General features: G+C 44.9%; 1 protein-coding gene across 1 annotated transcript; it reads left to right on the top strand.

The window, feature by feature from the left end:
- Positions 1 to 26,670, top strand: LOC119392291 (nose resistant to fluoxetine protein 6). The gene is made up of 5 exons (XM_037659676.2): positions 1 to 112; positions 5,659 to 5,779; positions 6,982 to 7,168; positions 22,163 to 22,305; positions 26,469 to 26,670. The coding sequence occupies exons 1-5, from the start codon at positions 93 to 95 to the stop codon at positions 26,658 to 26,660; spliced, it is 663 nt and encodes a 220-aa protein (XP_037515604.2). The 5' UTR covers positions 1 to 92; the 3' UTR covers positions 26,661 to 26,670.

Raw genomic sequence — 26,670 nt, 5'->3', positions numbered from 1 at the left:
TGATAATTGGTGCTTTCACGCTAATATCTATCGCCTGCTGTTGCTTCACAGCGTGGCAGGTGTACGGGACCAAATACCAGCCAGTCCTCGTCATGCTGACAGAGACATTCGAGTAAGTTTGAATTTCCTGTTCTCCAAGTTTCCCGATACGTCAGCCGCAGCGCACGACAGGGTTGCCAGGTTTGGCTACTTTGCGCCAATTTGGCTACTTTTTTCGGCTAGTGGCGGTAGAAAAAAAAGGCCTTGGCTACTTGGTTACTTTTTTGTCTAGTTTCTTGTTCCCTCGATTTGAACGAAATTATCCATATCATGCAACGTCGCAGCAGCTGGCGCTCGAGTGTGCGGTGTCAAAATATGACGACCAAGGAGTGTCTCGATCTCCCAAAATTAAATTTCATTTGCCACTTCCATTACACAACATAATATAATTTTGGATACGTCGCTGCGACTCGAAGAAAAATTGTTGCAAGGGAATTGTTGCATACGACCTGTTGCTGAACGCGACTTTAAACTGCAGTGGAAAGTGAACAGGACAATTGAGAGCTCTCCGCATGCGAGATGCTCTGCACTGATCGACCTTCGAAATCAAATATCTGACGAAGTGCTTGTGTCATTTCTTAGGATTATGTACGGACTGCGACTCGGGAATAATAATTGCTTGGACTTCGCCATGACGCCAGAAACGATTGCGAATGCGGCTACAATTTATGCTTTAACTGTGATTTTGAACACACTCATGCAATACCCATTTTTATTGTCGCCGCAAGGCTGTTACTTCTAGTCCTTTTAAGAAAAGTCGTGTAAGACGCGTAAACAGACTGCCATTTCTGCAACTGCGCAAAAAACTTCATCCTGTACGAAATGATTTCTATGAGTCAACAATTTATGCTTCAATCTCAGCAATTATGATTTGAAATGGTTCTTGCTGTAGTTTTTTACATTTCCACCAAAAGGCTCGTGAATTTATTCATTTAAGTAAGAATGTCGCATTTGTTTTTACGCACGAGTGGCTACTTTTGAATACTTTTACCACCATTAGCTCAAGTTGGCTACTTTTTGGCTTGTTTATCTGATTTCTTGGCTATTTTTGTCTTTTCGATCCGGTAACCCTGGCGCACGATGCTGTGACATGAGCTGTTGTTTACTTTCTTTTAACCATAACAAAACGAATACGACACCAAGGTGTAACGAAAGCCTTTCGACCACCTGGGGTTCTTTAATGTGCACCTAAATCTAAGGACACGGGCCTCAAGCATTGTCGCCTCCATCGAAAATGCGGCCGCCACGGACCGGATTCGATCACGCGACCTTCAGGTCAGCAAACGAGTTCCATAACCACTAGACCACCGTGGCGGGGTGGCCTCACACCATAGGAACTCCGCAACGAGTAAGCAGTGTGAAGCTTCCCACGTATTACAAATGGCTCGTCCATCCTCTATCATCATCATCCACAGCATCAACGATGTGCGCAGCTACGCAGGTGCGCACATTGCCTTACAGACGCGCAATGGGTATTTCGGTAAAATCTGCACACTTTGAAAAATAAATGCAACGACATAAGTGCTGGCATGAGGCGCTCAAAGGGTCGATTTATTCAAAAAAATAATAATAATAAGGCAGCTACGCACAGGTGCTGCGAAGAACGTGGAAACTGCGGAGCTGGTGGCCTTCCCCTCCACCTCTCCCCCCTCCTCACATCACTCCCCCTTATCCTGACTTCCCTTTTCGACCCCCTTGTTATACTGTAGTACACATGGCTCTGCTATGCTTTTACCCTCTCCTCTCATCCTTTCTCTTCTCTCATCCGCACCTTCACTTTCCTTTCCCGCCCCTCTGCTATGCTTTCTTTAGCTCTCTTTCTCGTTCTATATCTCCCTATTTCTTTCGCTCTCTTTCCTTCTGTCTCTTTATCTATCTATTTCTCATTCTTTCTGTCTTTCATTCTTTCTATTCCTCTTTCTCTCGACCATCCTCTCGTTCTCTCGCCTATAGCAACGCAGTCATATGTTTCCCATAAATGCTTGTCCTGCTACCGTGGCTGGATAGACGAGTGGTTGCGACGCTCGCCTTCGGACCGTGGGTAGACGGGTTCGAATCCCGCCTCGCCAAGAAGTTTCATTTTATTTATTTGGTATCCCCTCCTCTCCACTTGTCATCTCCTCTCCCTGCATCCCTCCTCTACGCGTTGCCGAGCAGAGTTTTCGCTTAACGCTCGCCTCCCTCCTCATTCCCGGCTCCTTGCCTCAGCACTCCTCGCTTTACTTGGCTTTGCTCTCTTCCAGTCCATGCTCCAACCTCCTTCCCCATCCCTCTCCCACTCTCCTTCGCTCCGCTCTCTCGCTCCTCTGTATTCGCTTTCCCTCGCACCTGCTGTACTCGGTAGTGGGTCCAGCCCAATTTATGCGGCACATACCCGCCCGAGTAGTTTTGGCGAACGATACAAGGACCAAGCTCAAGTTTAAAAAGCTGCGTTTTAAGAACGATCTACTGCTTGCTCGTTGCGGCTCAACTGTCCTTCATGACTGCAGCCAGGCCAGCTAGGCAGCCCTCTTGTGCTACAAAAGCGCAATACCTCCCGTTTTTTTTTATAACTCTACCTTTAGATTAAAGAGTTTAAACAGTTTTAGGTTCTCATTTTTCCTATTTACAGTCGAGCTCTGGAATGGTCTTGACGGCGCATTTCGGCAGTTACCTCCCGCACAATTTGCGGAAGAAATTCATCGTGAGATGTCTGTCGAGTCTTAAATGGGCTCTGTGCTTTTTTGTATATCTGTGTGCCTTTCCCTGCCATTCAACACGTGTTTTGATTACAATGCTGATTTGTTGCACGCGCAGTTGTGTAACATGCTTTTCAATTTGCTTGTCTGTTCACGCAGTTTAGCGTTACTTTGCATGCTAATTTGTGCCATGTTATGTCTGAATTGCGAGCAACTTGTGTGCCCACTCCTGCAATGTATCGCGAAGGGAGGGCAGTATATGCAAATAAAAATAAATAAAATAAATCAAAGTTAGCATGAAAGTCTCGATAAATAAAAGTGCAATAATGGTAAAGGTAAAGGGAAAAGCGAAAGAATCTTGCCGCCAGTAAATGCTCGACCACAGGAACTGCATCTCTCCATGGCAGCTGTAATATGCTGCCGAATGAACTATGGCGGCTGGCATACCTCCGTATACTTCCTAACAGCTCTCATGGGCTTTACCCTGCCTACGTTAAGGAGGCCGTGAGATTATCGGTATTATCCCGTTATCAAAAACGCTGATTTCTTCTTCATTTTCATGCAAACGAGTTTTTGTTCGAGCGTGCGATCTAACACTATCGCAGCAAGACATCTCGTCGCCCTAGTAACGTCCCTAGTTTTATTTGAACGCACCTGCACGCCGTGCACATACGCGGAACAACGCACTCAACAGTAGTCAAGGCTCTTACGTACCAGATGAGGCTAGAGGCAGCGGTGGTTTAATATCCCTATGAATGCTCTCTCAACAACACTCCAGTGATTGCTTTCGTTACTTCACGGGTTATGGGACACTGATCACCTCCTCGTAATTTTCTTGCTCGAGATTCCTGCGCAACCACTCTGTTAGTTTTCCCTTTGATTGCATATCGGCAGCCTGTGATAGCTTGACGTGACCGTCTACTTGGGCTCCATCGCGCGGACATGGGAGACTCGATGCCCTAGCTGCTTTAGCGTACTTTTCACGCGTAACAGGCGTGAAAAATACAATACCGTGGTACCTTTCCTGTATTTTTGCTATACACCGCCTCAGAAACAAAAAAAAATAGCGGGCATCGCACCTTAATGCCTAGCTACCTTTGCCTATAGCTACCTTAATGCCTAGCTACTTAGCCGAGTTGGGCGTCTGTTTTCCAAACACCGCTAGAAAACGAGCATTACGGACACTTGATACTCGAGCTACTTTTCGTATTTTCCGATGTCACCACTACAGCGAACTGTATTGACACTAGCCATCGCCAATGAAGTTCATTGCCGTTCGGCGACACGCCATGAAGCGGTCATATTCTGAGCTCATCGCGAATGGCGACAATCGCCAAATTGTCGCCTTTGGTGCTCGCCGATTGGCTATTGAGCAAAACTGTAAAAGTGATGGTGCCATCTAGTATTTCCATCGACGTCACGGTGCTCTACGGTGCTTTTGACATGTCTGGAATGAACGAACACACCTTTTCACCGACGATGGGTGGTAAACTCTAGAATTTGAGTGATGCAGACGACTGCTTCTAGTACTCAATCCTTGGCGGATGTGCGCATCATCTTTTGCGCCAAAGATTTCAGCGAGCATTACCTTCGTGTGTTTTCAGTAATCGTTGTTTTGCGAGCGCATGTTTTTTGTGCTTTGAACGTGCTAGCAGCATAAACCGTGTGTTGCTCGCATGGTTTTTCGCACGCCGGCACATGTTTTGGTGTTGAGATGGGGTCGCTGCGGCGGCACGCCACAGCTGAACGCTCTGATTACGCCCGGTTAAACTCTCAACAAAAATGCATTTCACAAAAGGCTGAATTCTTTAAAATAGTATACTGTGCTTTAAAGAATTACAAAAGAAGCGTTGAGAGCACTGTCAACATTTCTTATATCTCAAGAAGGCAGAGTCAAGCGTAGCCACTTCGTAGAAACCGTTACACTCGAAAAACGCAATACTCGGCTCGCTCTGCGCTCGTACAATACACTCATTATTGTGTTGTGAGACGGTCGATATCACCAACGGCGAGTGTCGAAGGGCGGCGCTAACGCCTTTCGTGATGATCTCAGAATACGGCCCCATGTCAGTCGGCGATACGCTAGGAATGTCGCCTCCAAAAACGCACTGCTGCTTCGTCCCGTAGCTGTAGTTGCTAGCCAGTTAAGATAGACGTACGCTCAACTCGGCTACCTAGAGGTAGCATACACAGTAACTCTAATGATTCCAACCCCGCCTATACACGTTTAATTAAAAAGAGACGCTCCCTAAGGGTACGCCATAATTCTCGCTCTCCGCTTTGTCAGAGTGTAGCCGCTCAAGACCGAAAATGAGGTTGACCATCTCGGTCTCACAAATATGACGGCATGGCCACTGAGCAACCAGGCACGCCACCGTATTGCAGTTGGGAAACGGGTTACCACACTGCACATGCAAACAGGATATCAAAATATTTGCCAGGTCTGAGACTATCTTTGGATAATACTGCGCAGGTATATCTTCGCACGACGTCTTGCGAAGTATAGGCGCTGTCCGAAAGGCTACTCTTTACAGAGAAGAGAAAGTAAACGCTTACGCTGCTTCTATGATTGCAAACCGAAAGTGTTATTTGTATCTTAGAAAACTTGACTGCAAGCACTGCGAACTGATGACTATTCTGTGAAATGCCCGAGGTGTGGTATTTTTATCAGACAGTTCCTTGCGTTAGAGTTTTTGTTAGGAGCGAACGCACCTAATTTTGATTCCGAACATATTAATAATGATGACGGAAGGCCACTGCCATGTAGCATTTATGAAAAAAAAATTGCCAGTTCAGCTCCAGGTTCATTAAAGGTCCATGATTCTCGCGCAGTTACTTTTCGCGTATGCGCAATAATATTCATTCCCACAAAGTTAACTTCAATGATAATAAGTAAATTGACAGTGTGCTAATTCGAAGTTTCTGGCGATCCCCGTTCCAGCGACTACCTGGATATGCTCACTGACGTTTACATGTTACCCACGTACCACGCCGCATGCTACTTTGGGGGCTGCATAGCATTCTACGCCGTGGAACGCTACAAGACCAAGAAGATTTCGAAAGTAAGCTGTGTTTACTACCTCTAGTTCAAGTATTGCCTGAAATCCTGAAATGTATAGAACTCCTGAACATAATCAGGATGAACTAAACATTAGGACTAAGGATCAAAGCTGCTAAGAAAGTGCGCGAGATGTCAAAATGGACACACACACACACACACACACACAATATATATATATATATATATATATATATATATATATATATATATATATATATATATATATATATATATATATATATATATATATATATATATTGCAACGAGAGAAACAGAGACAATGTTTATTTATTTATTTATTTATTTATTTATTGTACCCTCAAGGCCCGAGGGCATTACAGAGGGGAGTGGTAAACGGGAAATTGTACAAAAATTGGGTAGTAATTGTAACACCACAAGAAAATAATACTGTAACGCAATAAAACAACATACTAGTAATTGCAGTACATACAACGTTGTAAGGAAATGCTTTGCAAGTACGAACATGAAAAAACAAGGTAACATGACAATAATTCCTGCTTATACAATGTTAGCTAATTCGTTATTAATTACACAACAGCCAGAACGATAAAAATAAGATGTCGTAATTTCCAAGTTAAACAATGTTAGCTACAGGCTTGCGAAAACATTTGTTATCATTGATGGCGACTATGTCATTCTTACATGTAAAGCAGAAATTTACATTCCCCCGCCGGTACCCATAGACTTCAATGTTGTCATCAACTCGAATTAACGAATTTTTCCGGAAAAAAATCTTTCCAATTTTTCGCAGACGGCTTTATTTGGGTTGGGCGCTGTAAACGCTATCGTATTGAAACATCTTAACTAAAACAAAGGGCCGAAAAATCACTTCCCCTATTTTACGAAATTCCCAATTTAACGAAATAATTCGAGTGCCATAATGACTTCGTTAAATCGAGTTTCAACTGTACATACGAACGCAGTGAAGGGACGACGGCACTTTCTGGAAAAGCGTATGCACTGAACGTTTCATAATTTCGGCTGGTGGACCAGTATTCGTCAGATTAGTACCCAAGAACGAACTTGTGAACTCAGCAAATTCGAGTGTCTCTTCTACTGGTCTAATATTTGTCCCTCTCACATATGCCTGATAAAGTTAAAACTGTGTCACTAACGAACGCGTCTAGCACGTAGTTGTATCGTCTCCTGTCCTCACTGTACACATTGCTGGCGCTGACGCAGGTCACGGAGGCGGCGTTGTGGGCTGTCGCTCTGGGTCTCGGCGCGACGTGCATCTTCTACCGCTTTGAGTGGACACGCGGAACGACACACGGCAATCTGGCCAAGGTGTCACTTGCCTTCTGGGATCGCATCCTCTGGGCCACTGCACTGGCAGCGCTCACGTTCCTCTGCGCAACAGGAAGAGGCGGTGAGCATCGTTCAGCCGCGCAATTTTTTAAATCTCAACGCGCGAGCGCCGGCCGCCTAGTCGATAAGCGCCGTATAACGGAGCGCAGCGGTGAAATGAACTAGAATACGCGCATGCGCGAAGTGAACAGTCTGGTGCAGCTTTCGTCTACAGGCTGCTATACGAAACGGACCAAACCGCCTGCTTTTTTGTGCTGTTTTTGGCTTGCCGTGGCAGATATCTTTGTTGCCTCAGGAAGGGGCTGCGTGAAACACAGGAAAATAAACAAAAGCAATAAACAATGCTGACACGCACGTATAATCGGCGGGTCTATATCAGATCCCATCCATGTCACGCGCAAACATTTGACATTTTATCTTTAACTTGATGACAGTGTTCAGAAAAAAAAAAAAAAGATGACGATAACAATGCTCAAAAGAAGTGGCGGTGGTGTCCGATTCCTGAAACAGTCTAGCAGAAGACAGCTGCTCAGGACGGTTTATCGGGCGCACGCGCGTATTATCGTTCATTTCGCCGCTGTATTCCGCTATACGGCGCTTATAGACTCGGTGGTCGACGCTCGCGCGTTCAGGTGAAGAAATGGGCGGCTGTACATCGGTCAATCTTGTTTGCACATGCGCTTACGTAAAAAAAAAAAGAAAGAGATGACTGCGCGTCAATAGCCATCGCCCTTAGATAAAAGAGAAAATGAACAGAACAGTTGTAATTTCGGCTAAGTACTCAAATGAAAATAAAGAAATGGCGCGGATCAGTGGAGGGAGAGACGCCAAAATGCCGTAAACGGTACAGTCGCTTATTTGGGCTCCCTCTTGTGCCTCGGATATCTTCTCTGCCTCGTTTTTATTTAGTGATGTTTTAAAGTCAACTCTCATGGACTAGATTGCACTTGCAGTGTATTCAATAGTGCCAAATATTTTGTGAGCAGAGAGGTTAATTAGTGTTGAACTGTTTGGAGCGACTTCGAATAATCATAACGAAGTCGAGAGTGGGATGGAAGCCCGTCTGATTGGTACGAAACACATTATATAAATAGTCTTAATGTCCTGCACACGGTTGTTTCTTAGTAGTAGTAGTAGTAGTAGTAGTAGTAGTAGTAGTAGTAGTAGTAGTAGTAGTAGTAGTAGCGGGCGTTCCGGACAACATGTAACCTTAGTGTCTGTCGTTTCTCCATGCCATATTTAATGTATACAAAACAAATAAGGTGCGTCATGTTGAGTACTCCACGAGGTATCTGCTCGATGCGAATTTTGATATTCTACGTGCAGTTGTCGTCACAGCCTTGAATTGCCTTTGCGCATTTAGCCAGGTTGTATTTAAACGGTTTCACCACCTTAAGCGCTTTTGTAGGGAAGAATTCCCTTGAGTAAATATTTTCGGTCTTGAATAGATAGTCAGCTTATTGAAATGTTTTTTTTTTAATTCACGAGTAATCGCGGACGTTTTCGTTGGCCATTTATAAATAAGAAATAAAGGAGACAGAGGCGCACAACTTTTTTCGTCCAGATTCAAATAATTCAGTCAGCGCCTGTGCAGGCGCGTAGGCGATATACGATGCGTGTTCCTGTGCATAGGATAGGAATTCGAGGACAGAAGGACTCGTGGAGCAGTGGGGCTGAAAAGGAAAACCAATGAAGGATAGATAAAAATTCGGCAGATCCCACGCGTTGTGGGAATCGGTTTCATGCGAAGCAGTCCGCGAGTACTTCTATGCTGTATTTTATGGCTTTGAGCGAAGCGTTACAAGGTGGATCGACGTGTTTTTGTAAGTGTAGTAGCTGTGTGCACATCGTGGGCTTACCAGGCACGTCGACAACACTGGCGTTTAAAGGGTAACTTAAGGTACAACGTCAGGCCAGCCCTTACTTTAGAATGCATGCGTCAGTATTATCGAAAGTGGACTTTCTGGTGCAATCATGTGAATATCATACGTAACTTTCGTTAATGTATTCCTCCGGGGTCGAGCAATGCTTCAATATAGCTTCCTGAATAATAGGAATACAAATGCAATGTTTATTACCCTGCTATAAAAGCGGAGCCAACACTGTGCCACAGACCTTAATCCGATATGACGCCTGTATCGTAGGAGTACATATGCAGTGTTTATTGCTTTCTTGTAAAATTAGATAGCGAGCACCACAACCACAACTGACGTTGCACCAGCAGTACGCCTGCATAGGCTCTTTTTCTAAACCAGTCTATACACCTGGCGTGGCTCTGTGGTAGAATACCTGACTGCCACGCAGAATGCTTGTGTTCGATTCCTGCTGGGATCCTAATATTTATTATTTCCATTCGTCGTGTCAACGCTCGCGATATCGGTTTTTCTTAACGCTCTCGCATTTAAATTACCAGTGTTTGTTAGCGCCGTTCCTGGGAGGATATAAACTGTCAATCTCCTGTGGCGCATACCCGCTTAACGTATACGGGTATGTGCCACACGTGTCTGGAGGAAAGGGTTTGACGATGTACGCGACAGGATTTTCACGTTATTTATATCATGACCCGACAGTCATATTCGTCAAATACTCTTACCCTCCCATGCCAATTTTGGTCTACACCAAGTTAAAGAGGCGATCATGAGAGCACCCAGACGTAGGCGGCTAGATAGATAGATAGATAGATAGATAGATAGATAGATAGATAGATAGAAACGCTCAAAGTGCCACAGGTTCCCTAAGAAATGCTTCGCATTTAATATAGGATCATGTTATTTACATCAGCCAAAAGTTACATTGATAGTGCCTTGAATTAAGGAGCGTGAAAAGAAATATGAAAGTTTGACCTTGCTTCTCAACCGAAGGAATTATACCTATACTCCATCTCACCACTACCGTTCAGCACTACCAAAGCTACGGGTGTAAGGAAGCCCCATGTTTGAGCAGCAAAACATAGTTGCAGATATTGCCGCACGCGCTTTCTTTTTCGTTTATGTAACCGACCCGTCACACGTGTAACCACTGCCTTGCGCAAGTGTTGCCGGAATCTCTCGGAATGTTCCAGCTTTTTTTAGAACCTTTCGATAAGATTGTGCGTACAACGCCACCAATAGAGGTTATTCTAGAGCTAGTGCGAGCACCATGCGTAACGCTGGAAGGTTTTATAGGGGATGTATAAATGCCGACGCATTTCACTGACGAGCAGATTATTCGCTGACCGACCACTGCGTGCGCCGGTATCGTTGCACTTTGTATGTCATTCTTTTTCTTGGCACAATTTCGCCCAATAAAGAGTTTCACCTTTATTCGTTGCGATTGCTTTCTTCATCGTGACAACCACGTGACAATATAATTACCTTACAGTTGGCAGAGTTTACATATTTACGCTTGTTTGGCACGTGTTGCGCCATATCGATACGTGACATGTTTATTTTTCGCATTTACGTCGTATGTATGTAATTATTGCATCAGTAACCACCGGTAAATGTGGTTACATATCAACATGGTCGCGCCCATACAGGTGCGACCACCCGCTTCGATCCGAGCTTGCGCTTGCTACTGGACCACTGCGCTGACAGTAACAAATAAATTGTGCAATTAGCCATCCCTTTGCGCCATCTCACGCTGAGGACAAAGCATCAGCTACATTTTATCGTTATTGGCGAGATCAGGTGCTTGCTTTGCCACGCCTGCTAAGCCTAACGCGCCGAGAATTTGATAATGGTTCTCAGAAGTAGCGTAATGTAGTCACAAATACATTGCTACCGAAGCGTCAGGACATAAATTTAAAGCAAATGCAAGCTCTCCTTTTTTTTGTAACATCTCTCTTCTATCACCTTTTATCCCCCTTACCCCAGCACAGGGTAGCCAGCCGGTCTAAGAACTGGCTAATCTACCTGTCTTTCCTCTTGTTCTTCCTACCTTCCCCCCTTCCTTCCTTCAAAAGTCAGCTTGGACTCCACCTCGAATTTACAAATTGTCGTCGTGCGCCACACCGCGCACGACGACAGTTTGTAAATTCGAGGTAGAGGTCACCACCGTCGATGGGTGGAACCAGGATGTTTTAAGTGCGTAGCACTTTAGGCGTCCGGCTTGTCGTCCATCCGTAGATCTCATGTGGCGTGATGACGTTCAAACTCAAGTGATCAATACAGGCATAAAACAACGCTAGCGATGCTCAAAACCGGGTTAAAATAAACGAACAAGGTAAAAAAAGACATGGTTGGTCCCTCCGTCATAAGAATCGGTATAATACAAAAGTGAAACGTGTCTTTTCAATAGTAGTCCAATGTTAATTGTACATTGATAAATGAGAGCTTGCACACTGTCTGTTGGTGTTTGGCGACTATACCGTTTGATGTGAACGCACCTATGTAGACCTAGTGGCACATCTCCATCCCGACGACTAACCTCAATGGTCATTATTAAACCCTTGTGTTCGCTGGAGCACTTAACATAAACCCGGACACAGCGTATGGTGAATACCGCGCAAAGATGGCGCCAACAAGCACACAATCACTAGCGCTCTATATTCGCTCATGGAAAGCGTCGTCATTTGAGGAGAGAAACGGCAAGGTGTGTGCTCTCCAGCAGCGGAGTAGCCTACACCTCTGCTCATATAGAGTACTTTCACAGCGCTAGAGGCAGAGCTCGTAGCTTTAGCAGTGAACGTACGAAGGCGCCCTGCAGCCCGCGGGCGCGTCTCTAACTGCAAGAAAGCACTTACTTAAATTGTATTGAAACGAAATGGAGAGGAAATCGGGGAGCCAGCCTCCGTGGCACTGAGACTACCGAAGCGCGTCCTGTCGGCACTCGTAAGTGTCATGAGGCAGTACTTCACTTCATCTCTCCAAGACGGAGACACCGCCCCAAGCGAACCAAGGTCACTCTGAAAGGGAGAAGGTATGAAAAATATAAGGCGCGTTTGTAAACGCTCATGCATGAGCGTCGGTAGCGCAGTGGATTAAGCGCCCGACTTCTACCGTCGCCGACCGAGAGGTCGTGGATTCGACTCCCAGGTCATCCAAATCAACGAAATTTTCCGTATGGTTTTTCTGTCATCTGTTCGTAAGCATTTTGACGACGTCACATCCGTGACGGAAATGATGTCGGTGAAGCCTTAGTGGGCCCCGGCATAAAGCATTTTCGTGTTTCGCAATGATTAACTTAACATCACTAAAGACGCTTCGACAACATGCGACTGACACCCACGCAGCGAAAGAGAGGGCGCCACCGCCTCGCCAAGGGCGCGATTACTCATCCCACAGGGGCTTCTCCGGCGCCTTCGTCGCTACATCTGAGGAGGGAAACAACTGCCGTAACAAGCAGGAATTCGATAAAGCGCTCCAAAAAGTAGCGCACATGTCGCACACCGAGTTTGCAAATCTTCCTAACAAGATTCTACTCGTGTCGAGGAAACCCTACATGTTTGCCTCAAGCGTTGCCGTCATCAACGGTTTGACAAACAGAGCAGTGGGAATTCTACGAACAGGAATCTCTGGGTGCCCGTGCTACGCACTTCCTCAGGTTTCACAGTGGTGGAGCTGCATTTAGCGCAGGAATTAGAACTACACATATCGCTACACCGTCTGCTCGTTTTACTCGTCTAACGCGTGAGCGCAGACGTCATGGGGACGCAGAGCCGACGATGGTGAATACATCGTGAAGAATTTTCGGCCTTCCTATTAGCTAAGCGGCCCTGTAGCCTGCACAGTGCTCAAGTTAACTTCTGAGATGGAGTATAGTAGTCTTTTTGCAGACGTGCTGGTTCTTGTGATGTAGGTCCTCTTTTACTGAAGCAAGTTCTCTCATCATTGCCACCTGCGCGTTCCTATAAAACAAGTTTTCCCGTTCATAATGCCAACACAAGGGTAACGATGCGGGTGGGTGCTGAAAACACGAAGTCAGTGGTACAATGTCTCAAGATCTCAGGATAACGTGGAAGCTGAAGCGGAAGCAGTCTTTAGCACAGAGGAGTTTTATGAAGGGGTCAACGAAGACTTCACTAACGTCACTTCCGCCACCGAAGTGGCGTCGGTAAAATGCACACAATCAGATGACCAAGATAACCAAGATGAAAAAGTTTCGTTGATTTGAATGACCTGGGAGTCAAACCCACGAACTCGATCCGCGACGTTAGGTGCCGGGCGCTCTACCAAATGCGCTAGCGACGCACATGGACGAGGATTCACAAACTCTCTTTATCTATCTCACACATTCTCCCTCTCATAGCGATCTTGGTTGGCGGGGGCGGTGTCGCCGTGTAGGAGCGTGGAAGTGGAGTAGTGCAACAAGCCCCGACAGGGAGCGCTTCGGTAGCGCTTAGGTAGAAGTAACGCCATTCGCTCTGCCGTTCCTTCGTAAATGTAACGAGTTACCATTACAGTTTCACAATTCCTGAACAGAACGGTGGCGTTCCTACGTTCCTTCTAAAAGGAAATAGTTCCTGGAACGTCGTTTTGTACAACACTGCTTATAGCTACGATTACCTGGCGATTAGTAACAGCAAAAAAAAAAAAAAAAAATTAGGGAGGCATAAAAAAGGAAAGCAAAATATTTGGTAGATGCCACGAATTGTGCGAATACATTTCACGCGAAGCAGTCGGCGAGTAGCAGCCTATGCCGGAGTGTTTGCTTTGAGTCAAACGTTACAAGGTGTGTCGACGTCTTTGGGCGAATTTCGTATAGTTGTGCGCATATCGGCTAGGCGGGCAGGTCGACTACGCTGGCATGTAAAGAGTAGCTCATGCTCCGACGTAAGGTTGGAACTCACATTGAAGCGATGTACCTTTTATCGCCACAATGTGCAAGCTACGGTTCCGTGAAGTGTGTATCATAAGTAGTGGTCGTCGACGTATTCGAGCAACGCTTGACGTATTCGAGCAGCTTGAAGCACTGACGTGGCTCTGTGGTAGAATACTTGACTGCAATGCAGAATGCCTGGGTATGATTCCCCCTCGAGCCATGCTATTTAGTCTTTGCTTCGATCGGGATTTTTCGCTCATGCACAACGCCGTCGACGCTGGCACCGTATTTTCTGCAACACGAGCTCCCTAACGCTTTCGCGTTAAGATCTTCGAAGTCTATTCTCATTGACGCTGGGTTGATATGGACTGTTAGTAACATGTGGCGCATCCCGTATACCACGGGCCGTGTTATGATGTGCCCCATATGACTGGCGGAAAGAGTTTCATGACGTACGCGAAAGGCAAGTAATGTCATTCATGTCGTGACCTGCGCATCGTGCTCGTCATACACCCATATCCTCCTGCGGCAAGTTTGATATATACCCATCTAAGAAGACGACTACGAGAGCGCCCAGACGTAGGCGGCTAGATAGATAGATAGATAGATAGATAGATAGATAGATAGATAGATAGATAGATAGATAGATAGATAGATAGATAGATAGATAGATAGATAGATAGATAGATAGATAGATAGATAGATAGATAGAAGCGATGAAAATGCATTTGGTTCATTAAACTGCTTCGCATTTAATATAAGTAAAAAAAATTTGGCAGATCCCACGTACCGTAGGAATCGATGTTATGCGAAGCATGCGCGGGATGGTGAGTGTGGCGTAATTTTTCGCATTGAGCGAAACGTTACGGATTGACGCATATCTATTATATAACCAGTTGTTTACAGTTGCGTAACGATAGCAACAGCAACATGGGTGTTACCAGCACCAGACGCGGTAAGCTGATTGTAGTGCTTACATTCTTCAATACTGCACAGAGCAAATCCGAACAGGACAAAGAAGGAACACAGATGCACAGGACAGGCGTTACTCGCAGCTAAGCTTCACTGAGGAATGTTTTCCTAGATATATACACCGCCGAGTGGCACGCGCAGGCGCACGGCACGTACGTTACAGTCGCAGTTACAGTTGTTATGCGTATAGTTGTCCGTTATCACGGAGAACGCACGCACGTTTCACGAACCCGGGTGTATGTGTAGAAGGGGTTCTTGACAGTTCTTGAACAAGATCATCACCGTGATCAGTGAGCACCAACAGCTGGACCGGACTTCTTAATCGGATCCGTTCATGATCGCGGCTATTGAGGAGTCTAATTGTAGTGAAGTGCCAGGTATAGTGCAGCCGGTGGAAATCCTGGATGCCTCTTACGATGAAATGATCTATGATGCCTCCTGTCGTGGATGTGGCAGCGAGGTCTTTTGATGCCCTTTCCACATCCAATCCGTATTTCACGCAGTATAAGGACCAAGCGTTGTTGGGTCTTGATAAATCAATCTTAAAGTCACCGGTAATGATGAGAGGCGTGGTTCTCTCGGCAGATTTATTGTAGGAAGCATTGCCACCGCTTTTTGCGTAATTCACGTGGTCCACGTTGCGGACTACGTGGAGTGGACGGTAGTTGAGTGGACGGTAGTTGAGCGTCTTCCAGCGGTGTTCTGTCTTCAGTTTCCTTACTTTCCTTGTGTCCGCCGCGGTGGTGTAGCGGTTAAGGTGCTCGGCTGCTGACCCGAAGGTCGCGGGTTCGATCCCAGCCGCGGTGGGCGAATTTCAATGAAGGCGAAATGATAGATGCCCGCGTTCTGTGCGATCTCGGTACACGTTAAAGAATACCCGGTGGTAAAAATTTCTGGAGCCCTTCGCTACGGCATCTCTTATATCATATCGTGGTTTTCGGACATAAAACCCGAACAATTATTATTATTATCACTTTCCTTGCGTGTCAATGTGTGTGTTCGCTGTTGCTGTGTTGGTTGAGACTCTGTATAACATGTGGTACATACCCGCATAACATTAACTCTGGTTTACGGGTATGTGCCACAAGTGACTGAGAGAAAGGGTTTCATGACGTATGCGGCAGGTGTTTTGCAATATTCATGTCATGACCAGTGAATTGTGTTCGTCATATACTGATCCCCTGCTATGCCAATTTTGGTATATTACAACTTATGGAGACGACCAGAAGAGCGCCCAGATGTAGGCGGCTAGATAGATAGATAGATACGTAGATAGAAACGGCCAAAGTGCCTGAGGTTCGCTAAGAAATGCTTCGCATTTAATAGAAAAGCGGTTCCGTATCAATCACAGCGCATACTTACAGCAACACAATACAAGGGGCACCCCTAATAGCTATTACAGTTAAGCCTGCACTGTTGTGAACTTACTACTTAAGGTACGACAATAGATCATTCAGTGCCTATGGAAAGTGGCCTAAGATCGTTGGGACACTCATGAGAAAAACGGGTCATTCGGTATAAAAATATTTTCGGAATCCCCTTGCTAACATCTGTAAATTTGCTCCGAATAGTTTCTATTAGTATAATGCAAACTAAATTTTGATATTTTACTAAGTAGTAGGGACAATCTTTTTTACTGTGTACTCCAAGCACGCCGGGATTATTATGCATTTGTTTCAACATCGCCATGACAGAACAGTAAATTCAAGTGGAATGTGAATATATTAACAATAGTAGATATAACGCAGACAGTTCAAAGCAAAAATAATGCAGATAGCTTATTTAGGCAGCACGTTACAAAATAAATTTTTTAGTAAACAGACCGGAAAAAACAATACAGAGACTTAGATAATATATGGACTGCAGCAGAAGGACCCATGTACTTAGATTAGGTGCACGTTAAAGAAATCCAGGTGGTCGAAATTTCCGGAGCCCGCTACTACGGCGTCTCTCATAATCATATCGTGGTTTTGGGACGTTGAATTCTAACAATTATTATTATTATGCAATAGAAGAACAGCTAAGAAATCAATTGTGCTAACAACCAAATTATTATTTTAGAAACCTTTGAATAAAGACAACAGAAACAAAAAATAGATGCGATACGCCAACATATCTTCTGCTAGATAAATACTTGTTCGATTAGATCTAGCATCGTTATCGGAGGTGGTATAGTTGTCAAAAACTTATTGGCATATAAGTCAATCTCATCGCATGTAAGCTGAACTTATATCGACGAGATCCATCAAATTGCGGATGTGTGAAATCCACGACAGGCAAAACAACTTCATTATTTATTCTGCATACTTCGTCACGAAGCACCAAGCAAGGGAACCATCGATAACGACATAACTGAAAGTACGTGGCACAGGACAGTGGCTTAGAGCAAGTGTCATGGCATCGACGAAACTAGAACGAAAAATTTAAGAAAACAAAAGGTCGACTGTGTCGACTTCTTTTTGTCGAGATGGCGCAAGCGGCACCGCATGACTCTACTCCAGCAACAGGGACGCGCAGTCCACATCGCCTGCCCGCGCTGGAGGACTCTGGCGAAAGGATAGAATGTCACTTGCTTTAAGGAAGGAAGAAAGGGAGGAAGAAACAGGCGGAAAGACAGGGATGTCAGACAGATCTTAGACCGGCTGGTTTTATTCAGGTAGCTTAATGACAGCAGTATCAGTTTCAGAAGCGGAGTTCAGCCAACGTTTATCGTTCCAGACGGTGGTGTTGCTATTGCAGGATCTTGTATTTTAAGATACACAATTCTTTATTTCATGTATCGGAAACACAGATACTGATACAAGTCTTGCGAGACGTATCGAGATACAGATACAAGATACCCAATGAGCATCTAAGATAGTATCTAAGGTACATGTACTACCTTCGATACTGCCCAGAAGTGCCCCAATAGATATTGTGCAAGCCCAGTAGGCCGGATACTTCAATGTACAATAAGGAATCAACTACTCCTGTGAAGACACGGTTCCCTGTCATACCCATTCCTAAGATCCAGGGATCAACCATGTTTTAGAAGCGGAGCTGTTTAAGCTCGGAGAATCCCTGTTAGTCGCGGACGAAAATTATCATCATCATGAACAGACACGCGCTCTCTTCGTCGTCTTCATCGACTGCTTCGCTCCCAGTACACGTGCACCGATTTGTCCGGCGTCGGATGCAATAACTCTGATGGGCGACAGAACGAGTACAGAGAGAAAGATGGAGATAGAAAGGAAGAGAAAAAAAGGGAAGAAAGACAGAAGAATATAGGAAGGCATAGAAAGAAATAGACACAAAAAGAGAGAGAAAGAACGGAGCACGACAGAAAGAGAAAGATGGAGAGAAAAAGAGAGAATCAAAGAAAAGAAGGGAAGGAAATAGAGAGAAAGTGAAAAAAAGGCAACAAAGAGACAGAAAGATAGAACGAGCGAGAAAGAGAAACCCCGTTAGGCGAACAAAGGCTATCATCATCACGAATGGGCTCGCGCTCTCTTCGTCCTCTTCTTCCTCTTTGCGCTCTTCTTCATCTTCTGCTTCGCTCCTAGAACGCGTGCTCCGATTTGTTCGGCGTGGGATGCAATGACTCTGATCGGCGATAGAACAATTAAAGATAGAAAAAAAAACGAGAAAGAGAGAGAGAAAGAAAGAGAAAAACAGGAAAACAAAGGGAAGAAGGACTGAAAATATAGAACGACAAAGAAAGGAATAGACACAAAAAAGAGATAGAAAAAACAGAGAGGAAGAGACAAAGAGAAAGAAAGAAAGAAAAAATTGAGAATCAATGAAAGAGAGAGCAAGAAAGAGAGAGATGGAAAGAAACAGGAAGCGAGAAGAAGAGAGAGAAAGAAAGAAATAGATATAAACAGAGACCAAAAAGAGACGAAAAAAAACAGAGAAAGAGAGGAAGAAAGAAAGATGAAAAATAAAGGGAAATAAGGAATGCCGCCCAGCTCCGCACTTACTTGAGGCTTGGCATCACTAGGACGAAGCTGCCCTAATTTTTAGGACCTTGCTCGCCAAGCTTCTTATGCTCGCGCCTTGTCCATGCGCGGCGTGCCCCCCGGCGGCTCACTACTTCTCATTGGTCCCGCCAGGAGCGCAGCTGCGCTCTCTCCGGTGATTTCAAGCATAGAGTTTCCTAGAGTACTTACTAGAGGGAACTCTGGCGCTAGTGTCTATGGGAGCTGCAACGCATGACGCTTCAGCCAGCATGGGAATGATGGGTAGTACACAAATTTGTCTAAACTTCGTACTTTCGGCTCCGTTTGGCTCTGCGTCAGCTGCATCCGCTTTGTCGCAAAACGAATTTCAGTAAAAGTCAGCAGTTTCACTTCGCCACTTTATCTTCTTTAGGCTCAGCGATTCAAATCTGGTCACGAAGTTCACAACGATCCATTCTTTTATCCGACAGAAAACCAAAACATAGCAATAAACAAAGCCACAAGTACGTTTGAAGCCGTAAGCACGAATACTAGGCAAATTTGTGTACTACCCATCATTCCCATGGTAGCTGAACGATCGCAGCGCCAGAGTCCCCTCTAGTTAATTTTAGGAAACTCTATGATTTCAAGAATGCTCACTAGATCGCGCCGCCGCTCAAGCGGCACACACCACGCTCGGCGCAAGCGCTAGTTAGGTGACTGCTCGAGGGCCGCGCCTCTCTTTGGGCTCGCTTCCTTTCTCTTCGCCGGGAGCTCACTAAGTGAACTCTCTTTGTTGCCGCTCCGCAGCATGAACGGCAGCAGCGCGACGGGCTCGCAACGCAGCAGATCTCGCGTTGCCGACAACCAGCCAACACATGATGTCACCTTACGCTCTCCGATGCGTATCGTACGACTGCAAACGTCCCACCACCATCAGGGGGCACCTGTATCGATGTTGCCTTCTCGAACTTTCCATTGCGTCTCATCATCGATGATTCCTTGGCAACATACTTTACTGATCATAAAGCAATCATCTTTAAAGGGAAACGAGTCCCCAAGCTCATCGAGGGACGCCTTTCTTGTACTTTGTAAAAGAACATCTCTTGTGTATATGTAATGCATATAGTTCATCCATCATAAAGCAATCATCTTTAAAGGGAAACCAGTCCCCGAACTCATCGAGGGACGCCCATCTTGAACTTGGTAAAACAACATCTCTTGTGTATATATAATGTTTGTAGTTCATCCAAATGTATACATACTTCATCGAAATGTATATAGTGCATCCAACCGTAAATTAATAAACATAGTGTATGCAATGCGTATATAACAACGTTGTCACGTCTATATATGATGGTAGAGGAATGTGTACGGAGCATTCGAGGGTTACCTGATTATCTCCGAGCAAGCTCCTCTAACATCATTCACTTTGTGGATATGGCGGTTAATTTTTTAACTATAATGCCTACTGAGTGGAGAAAATTAGGCTTAGGTAACTGGTACCAGAAAAAAATCCCATTCCGATGAGCGTCGTTCACACGTCCAATTTTACCAAATAATTCGCTAGAAATTTTATCCCATTGCAAGAAGCTGGGTCCTGTTTTTTATGACGGATAAAATGGAGTGTTGTGAAAACCACTCGAAGAGGATAATGATGGCGGTGATAGTAGACGTATCATGAATGTTACCAATACGTCGAATATAGGATGTTGAATATGAGCCGTATTCATGTTGGATACCCTCTCTAGGGACGCTTTCGAGCCTGTGCGGCCACGAAGTAGCTTGATGTGCTCGGTATTAATTGCTCAAGCGACATTAGGTGCCATAAAACACGTTGATCTTCGGTAATTGAGACAGCTGGTCTATCAATCACGTATCATAGCTCCCGATATCTGCAAAGAACGTGGCAACATAGCGTGCACCGAACAATGAACTTGCATGAAATACGAGAAAGGTAAAACTCCTGCAAGGATATTTTATATACACCAAGTAGTATTTGCTCAGAAGATCGCCTGATGTTACAAAGAATGCTCACCCTGTGAAGTCACTGCGCAGTCCATAATTGAAGGCAGGTTTCGTTGTAGCAAGAGAGTTAACCTAGGCGAAGTTATACACTACTTTCTTGTCGACTGTCTAAGCCACTGAAGTGTAAAGGTCGATTGAGTGCTGTGGAGCGCCGACAATTACAGTGAACGAAATACTTTGACCGCCACCACAGTGAGTTTGAAGAGAAAAGCGCTCTTAGCTTGTAGAAACTTCCTTCTGAATAAGAATATATTATGTTTATACTACATTCTTGTGTTCTCTACTACAAAACTCGATATGCTGCATGTGGTATATATCTATTGTTCGGCTACATTCGTTATATATGTTTATTTTTCTTTTTGAAATATGTGCGAGGAGATGACGGCCCGTAGAGGCGCTGGTAGCTGATTTGCCCTAGAGTTACTGTATACGCTACCTTTAGGTAGCAGAGTTGCGCATCTGTCTTTCAAACGCCGCAAGGAACCATGCATTGCGGAGAAGCTGCCGCTTGGGCCACTTTTTGTATTTCTTTGCGCCGCCGCTGCAGTGAATTGGATTAACACCAGGCATCGACGGTTAAGGTAATCCCTGGTCTTCGACACCTCAAACATGTCGGTCGGTGGCACGGTAGGCATGTCACCTGCATAAGCGGAGAGAGGCTTCGCTGCATAGCTGTGGTGGCTTGCCAGACCTATGAGCAACTCTGCTACCTAAAGGTAGCATATACAGTAACTCTAATTTGCCCCTACGTGCAGGCTTGGCATACGTGCTTACGTGCCGTATATGTGATGTAGTCGTGTAGCTCCTCGTGAGGGGGGTTTCCAGCCAAATGCACTGACATGACACAGGAAGGAAGACGTTGGACTAGCAACTAAGAGTTTATTGATAGTTTTTCACAATTGCATAGCAGTATACAAAAAAGCTTCTCATGATGTGCAACCAGCTAGCTCAGGCAAGCACTATTCTCTAGTGTAGTATCTGTACTTGTGTTCATCCATTAGTCTACAAAACTGTAATATTCTGTGTCTGCCCACGGACAACTGCACAAGTAGTTTGCAGATTTACTTAACTGCACCCGCTTAGCATTTACAAATTCCTGGACTAGAGTGCATCAATTATTTCTGTCCATGAACTGTCACTGTATTCACTTATCGTCGGCACACTTTTTTAGGATGTATTGATGGGGATGATGATCTGTACTGACACCTCTATAGAAATGGCGCAGCTCTGACAAATCTCTAGAAATCACCACCTAGAGAGTCTGTTTCTTCTAAACACTTTTTATTGTAACTGTTGCACTCCAGCATTTTATCCATTCGTGATCGTTTCCTGTCTTCACTTTCTATACTGTTATCTACGTAGGTAATATGTGATTGTGAATTCGATTTGTGCTGCAGGTATAATGCAGAAGATACTGTCGGCAGCTCCCCTGGCCGTGCTGAGCAGGCTATCTTTTGGCGTGTACCTCACGCACTTTCCTTTCTACTTCCTCTCAAGCAACGCCATGAGGACGAAGAGATACATGGGCGTCTTCAACTGGGTACGTCCTCGCGAAGCCATACAGATGCATGACCAACATTACTAACGCAGAGTAATACCACTTCACTTTGTACAGTGACATCCGCGCTTGTTCTTCATAAATATTCATTGAAACGTCTTGCCCACAAGATAGTGACCAAATCTGCCGCAGCATTTATCAGTCCGAACTTAACGAAGTTTCAAGGTTAAAGTCAAGGCATCTCCCACCGGGCAACACTGATTAGCCGGTTATCTGAGCAGTACTCGAGCATATGACGCCTTCGTCGTCCACAACTGCACATTATGGGCAGTAAATACTACTAAAGGCGTATTGTTATGCACTCATACACAATATGCCACGCACTCGAGGACTTTCAAGGCATTCGCTATATGTAGTACATATGCGGTTATGTTTCGAATAACATCGACATTGAACTTTGTACTATATACGTACACGTACTGAGATTACACCTGAATTCAGGGGCATGGACAGGATATATTTTCGTGAGGGGGCAGCACCCCATTATGTAGTACGTTCGTGCGTGTGCTTGTACACCAGCCTAGTGAAACTCCCTTTACAGCACTAAAGAAAGCCCTCCCCGCTTCCCTCCAGACACACATACACGAAATCCCACGTGCATTAGACTTGCTTGACCTGAACTTAAATACGCTTCCCCCTTTCGAAACAGTCAGTCATAACAAAACGAACAGCCGGGCTAGTTGGTCTTGATTCATACTGAATTGATTTGTACACAGCAAAATACGAGACGGAAGAGTAAGACTTGAGTAAGACTTGTTGCTGGGGCGAGTCAGTTGACATCAAAGGGGCCCATATTAGCGCAAACTAGGAAACATACTCGAGAAAGAAGTAGGAGGAAGTAGAAAAGTCGGGCGCTAATTGACCGTGACCTGCAGTGTTCGTTTGAGGATAGGTTTTTTTCCTTAAGACTTTGAGATATGTTGGCGATTTTTTAATCCTTTTAAAGACTAACCATGCTTTTACGTTTGACGGGTGAATTAACGCAGTTTTAGCCGCTTTTCGGCTGCATGACAAAGACATGGTTTTTACACGTGAGTTCCCTTCCCATAGCAGTCTTAAGTTTTTAGATCTCTCTTTAACCTTTGACAGAAACCATATTTGTTAGCAGTACTGCCCACGTGCACAGAAATATTTCACGCACTCTAAGCTAGAGCAGAGAGTAATAGCCCACCATTGTCTTGGCTTTCTGAGATTGGTCATAGGAGCTTTCTCGAAAACCCTCCTTCAGAAGGTGAAGGGCATACAACGAATAAGGTCTAGCCCTGTCCTAAAAGGACAGGGCTAATCCGCAGTGGTTCGCAGTGGTCCCGTATGTCCAGAAACTTTCCCACAACCTCGAGAAGGTTGCCAATAGATACTGTGCGCCTGTAGTCTTCTCGGCGGCACGCAAGTTGGCTGGGCTGTCCGCGAATTACCCTCGTAGACCAAAAGCTCGGATGCTAGAAGAATTAAGCACACTAGACCACACGCGAAGTGCGCGACGGGCGTTGTATACGACATACCGCTGTCGTGTGAGAAGAAGTACGTGGGCCAAACTGGGCGGTGTGTCGACGACCGAGCACGGGAGCATAAGTTATCCTTAAAGAATATAGGGAATGCGCACTTACCTGCGAATTGTGTAGCTTGCAGATCTGAGCCTTTGCTTCGTGAGATCAAGATAATCGGCGGGCGTAATGACGCGTTAGCGCGAGAGTTATTGGAGGCTGTCTACATTAGAAATAAAGGCACAAGTTATATTAGTGACACTGCTCTTTGTCTTTTCGAAAATGAAATGCACGTCTTTGATAGGTCATTGTGATTGCATTTTGCCGATACTGACGTACGCATGCGCAAATTGTTGCATTCTCCCGGCTTCACCTTTCGATTAAACAGCTTTAAAGTTAGCGCCCGACCTCTCTGCTTCCTCCGACTTCTTCCTCGAGTCTTGGTTTCCTAGTTTGCGCTAATATGTATGTATCCCTTCTACAAGACGGAAGAAAAAGAAGCACACACGGACAGCGCTGACTCTCAAATGAGGGTTTATTGCCAGGATGCTGTGTTATTGGTTACGATTAGTTATGAACAAAAGAAAAAAAAAACATGAGAGGTACGACAATCTGTTTACCGCGTGCGTGATATTCAGCAACTCAATTTCTTTACCAATTTCTTTACCAATTAATTACACACACACACACACACACACACACACACACACACACACACACACACACACACACACACACACACACACACACACACACACACACACACACACACACACACACACACACACACACACACACACACACACACACACACACACACACACACACACACACACACACACACACACACACACACACACACACACACATCTCTCAGAGGCGTTGACACCTCATGTAATACTTTCTCTGAGGGCCTTTGGGTTTAACTTTTAAACCCAAATATTCATATGAGTAATCAGTTCCCTTAACCTAATGGCCCAACATGATTGCTGCTGTTTTAGCTGAAGTAACTTTTATTCGTTCCACCACACGAATAAAAGTTATGCAGCAGTTGCTGTTCTTTTTTTTTTTTAACATCACCGTGTGTACACATGTATGTGATTCTTGAATATGTTGTTTTGACTGTTATGTTATGTCTTGACTGTTACGCTAAGTTGTATATTGTATGTACTACGGGTTAATTGTGATTAGAAATTTAGACACTATGTATTTCATGTTTATGTATCCTATGTACTCCAAGAGCTAAGGAGTAGCCGGCGCCTTATTTGTGCGCCAACATCTCCTTACATCATGTCAATAAAAAAAAAAACTTTTATTCGTCTTTCATACGACGATATCCTTGCAGGTTTGGGTTAAACGTCATGAACAAAATATATTTATTTATTTATTGCATCTAGGTTTATTAGTTTATGATTGTAAATGCACAGACTGTGCAGTTTCAGAAAACGTTGTCCGCTACAGATATCAGGGTTTTCGAGCTTCACTGCCTAGAAAAGCTTTTAGTCCTGAAAATCACCTGGAATTTAATGGAAAAGTAAAGTTTGAATTCGTAAACCTAGTGTAGAAACTTGTCGCGCGTGTAGCTCTGTTGTCATGCAAACACTTTGTCTCACAGGCATATGGTTTTAGGGGCGACTTCATGGAGAAAGCGCATCGTTGCTTGTTCTTGTGTGATGAACACTTCCTAAAAACATTTAATGTGTTATTCTTCTGCATTAATAGAGCGGAATGCTAGTAAGCAGATGCTATGCTATTTTTCTTCTGGTGTAAATTTACTTTACTGGTGATATATTGTAGGTATACCACGATTCCTCTTATTCAAGCTAATTATTTGACAACTTGCGTACGTTCCTATGGGCGTGTGCTATACTACAAGTTGAAAGTTACAAGAGACTATAAAACATATTTTTTATTCATTTACTCTAGTAATCAGGCGAGAAATGCGCAATTAAGACGTGGTAGTGATGAAGTGATGTCTAGCGAAAATGAAGAAATGGATAATGCATGATTCACCTTGAAAACAGGTGTCAATGTTCATGTTATCTAGCTGGGCCTGCCCAAGTTTTGTGGTGCGTACAGTCAGGCAGGTGATGTAGAGTGGTAGCACAGTAATAGAGCGAATGGACAGTCGTCGGCTCTGAGAAGGAGAGGCTTTAGGATGCTGCTTTAACAGAAGTTACTAGCAGAAGGTTTTATTCTCGCTACACTTGTTTCTGAGGTTACGCGTATTCAAGAGAAACTCTACCTCCTGCTATTGCTCTTTAGTTTACGCGGTGGGTAAACTTGCGTGAATCACGTGGCAATAAACTTGCACGCAGCTGTTCATCAGTACTTGTGTTGTGTGTTTCTTATCCCCCCCCCCCCTGTCCCGTTTTCAGGATATTCTTCTTCGAAGTAGCAAGTGCCAACTGGCCCATCAAGATACCATTCTGTAGTTTACGCGGGTATTTACGCTGCGTTCATGCCCTTTCGCTCTGCTTTTTTTTAAATCTCCAGACCCACTTCCCGGGCGGGGTAGCAACACGTAACAGCGCCTCGTTAACCTCGCGACCGTTTTGCGTATTTTCTTTCTCTTTTCTGTGCTTTCACAAATCTCAAGTAGGCTACTGTATGCATCAGGCTAAAAGCGCATTTTCGTCTCCCATGTCCCCCTCTCAACAGTTCATGGAGAGCTTGTCCGTCTACGTGTGGAGCTGCATGTTCGCGCTGGTTCTGTTCCTTGCATGCGAGGCGCCCTTGGGCCGCCTGGACAAGGTCATCTGGGGGACGCCGCAGTCGAAGAAGCAAGATCACCAAATGAACGGCACGTGCGACACGGAGCTCGCCACACACCAGGGCGAAGTGTCCAAATAGCTGGCAGGAG

The sequence above is a fragment of the Rhipicephalus sanguineus genome, chromosome 1 (assembly GCF_013339695.2).
Source record: "Rhipicephalus sanguineus isolate Rsan-2018 chromosome 1, BIME_Rsan_1.4, whole genome shotgun sequence".
Taxonomy (NCBI): Eukaryota; Metazoa; Arthropoda; class Arachnida; order Ixodida; family Ixodidae; genus Rhipicephalus; species Rhipicephalus sanguineus.
The sequence above is the reverse complement of the archived record's forward strand: the minus strand, read 5'-3'. Positions and strand labels throughout refer to the sequence as shown.

Coding starts and splice junctions, on each gene's coding strand:
- LOC119392291 (XM_037659676.2), top strand. CDS start 93: ATGCTGACAGAGACATTCGA. Junction 5,780..6,981: donor AGACCAAGAAGATTTCGAAA/GTAAGCTGTGTT, acceptor GCGCTGACGCAG/GTCACGGAGGCGGCGTTGTG. Junction 7,169..22,162: donor CTGCGCAACAGGAAGAGGCG/GTGAGCATCGTT, acceptor TTTGTGCTGCAG/GTATAATGCAGAAGATACTG.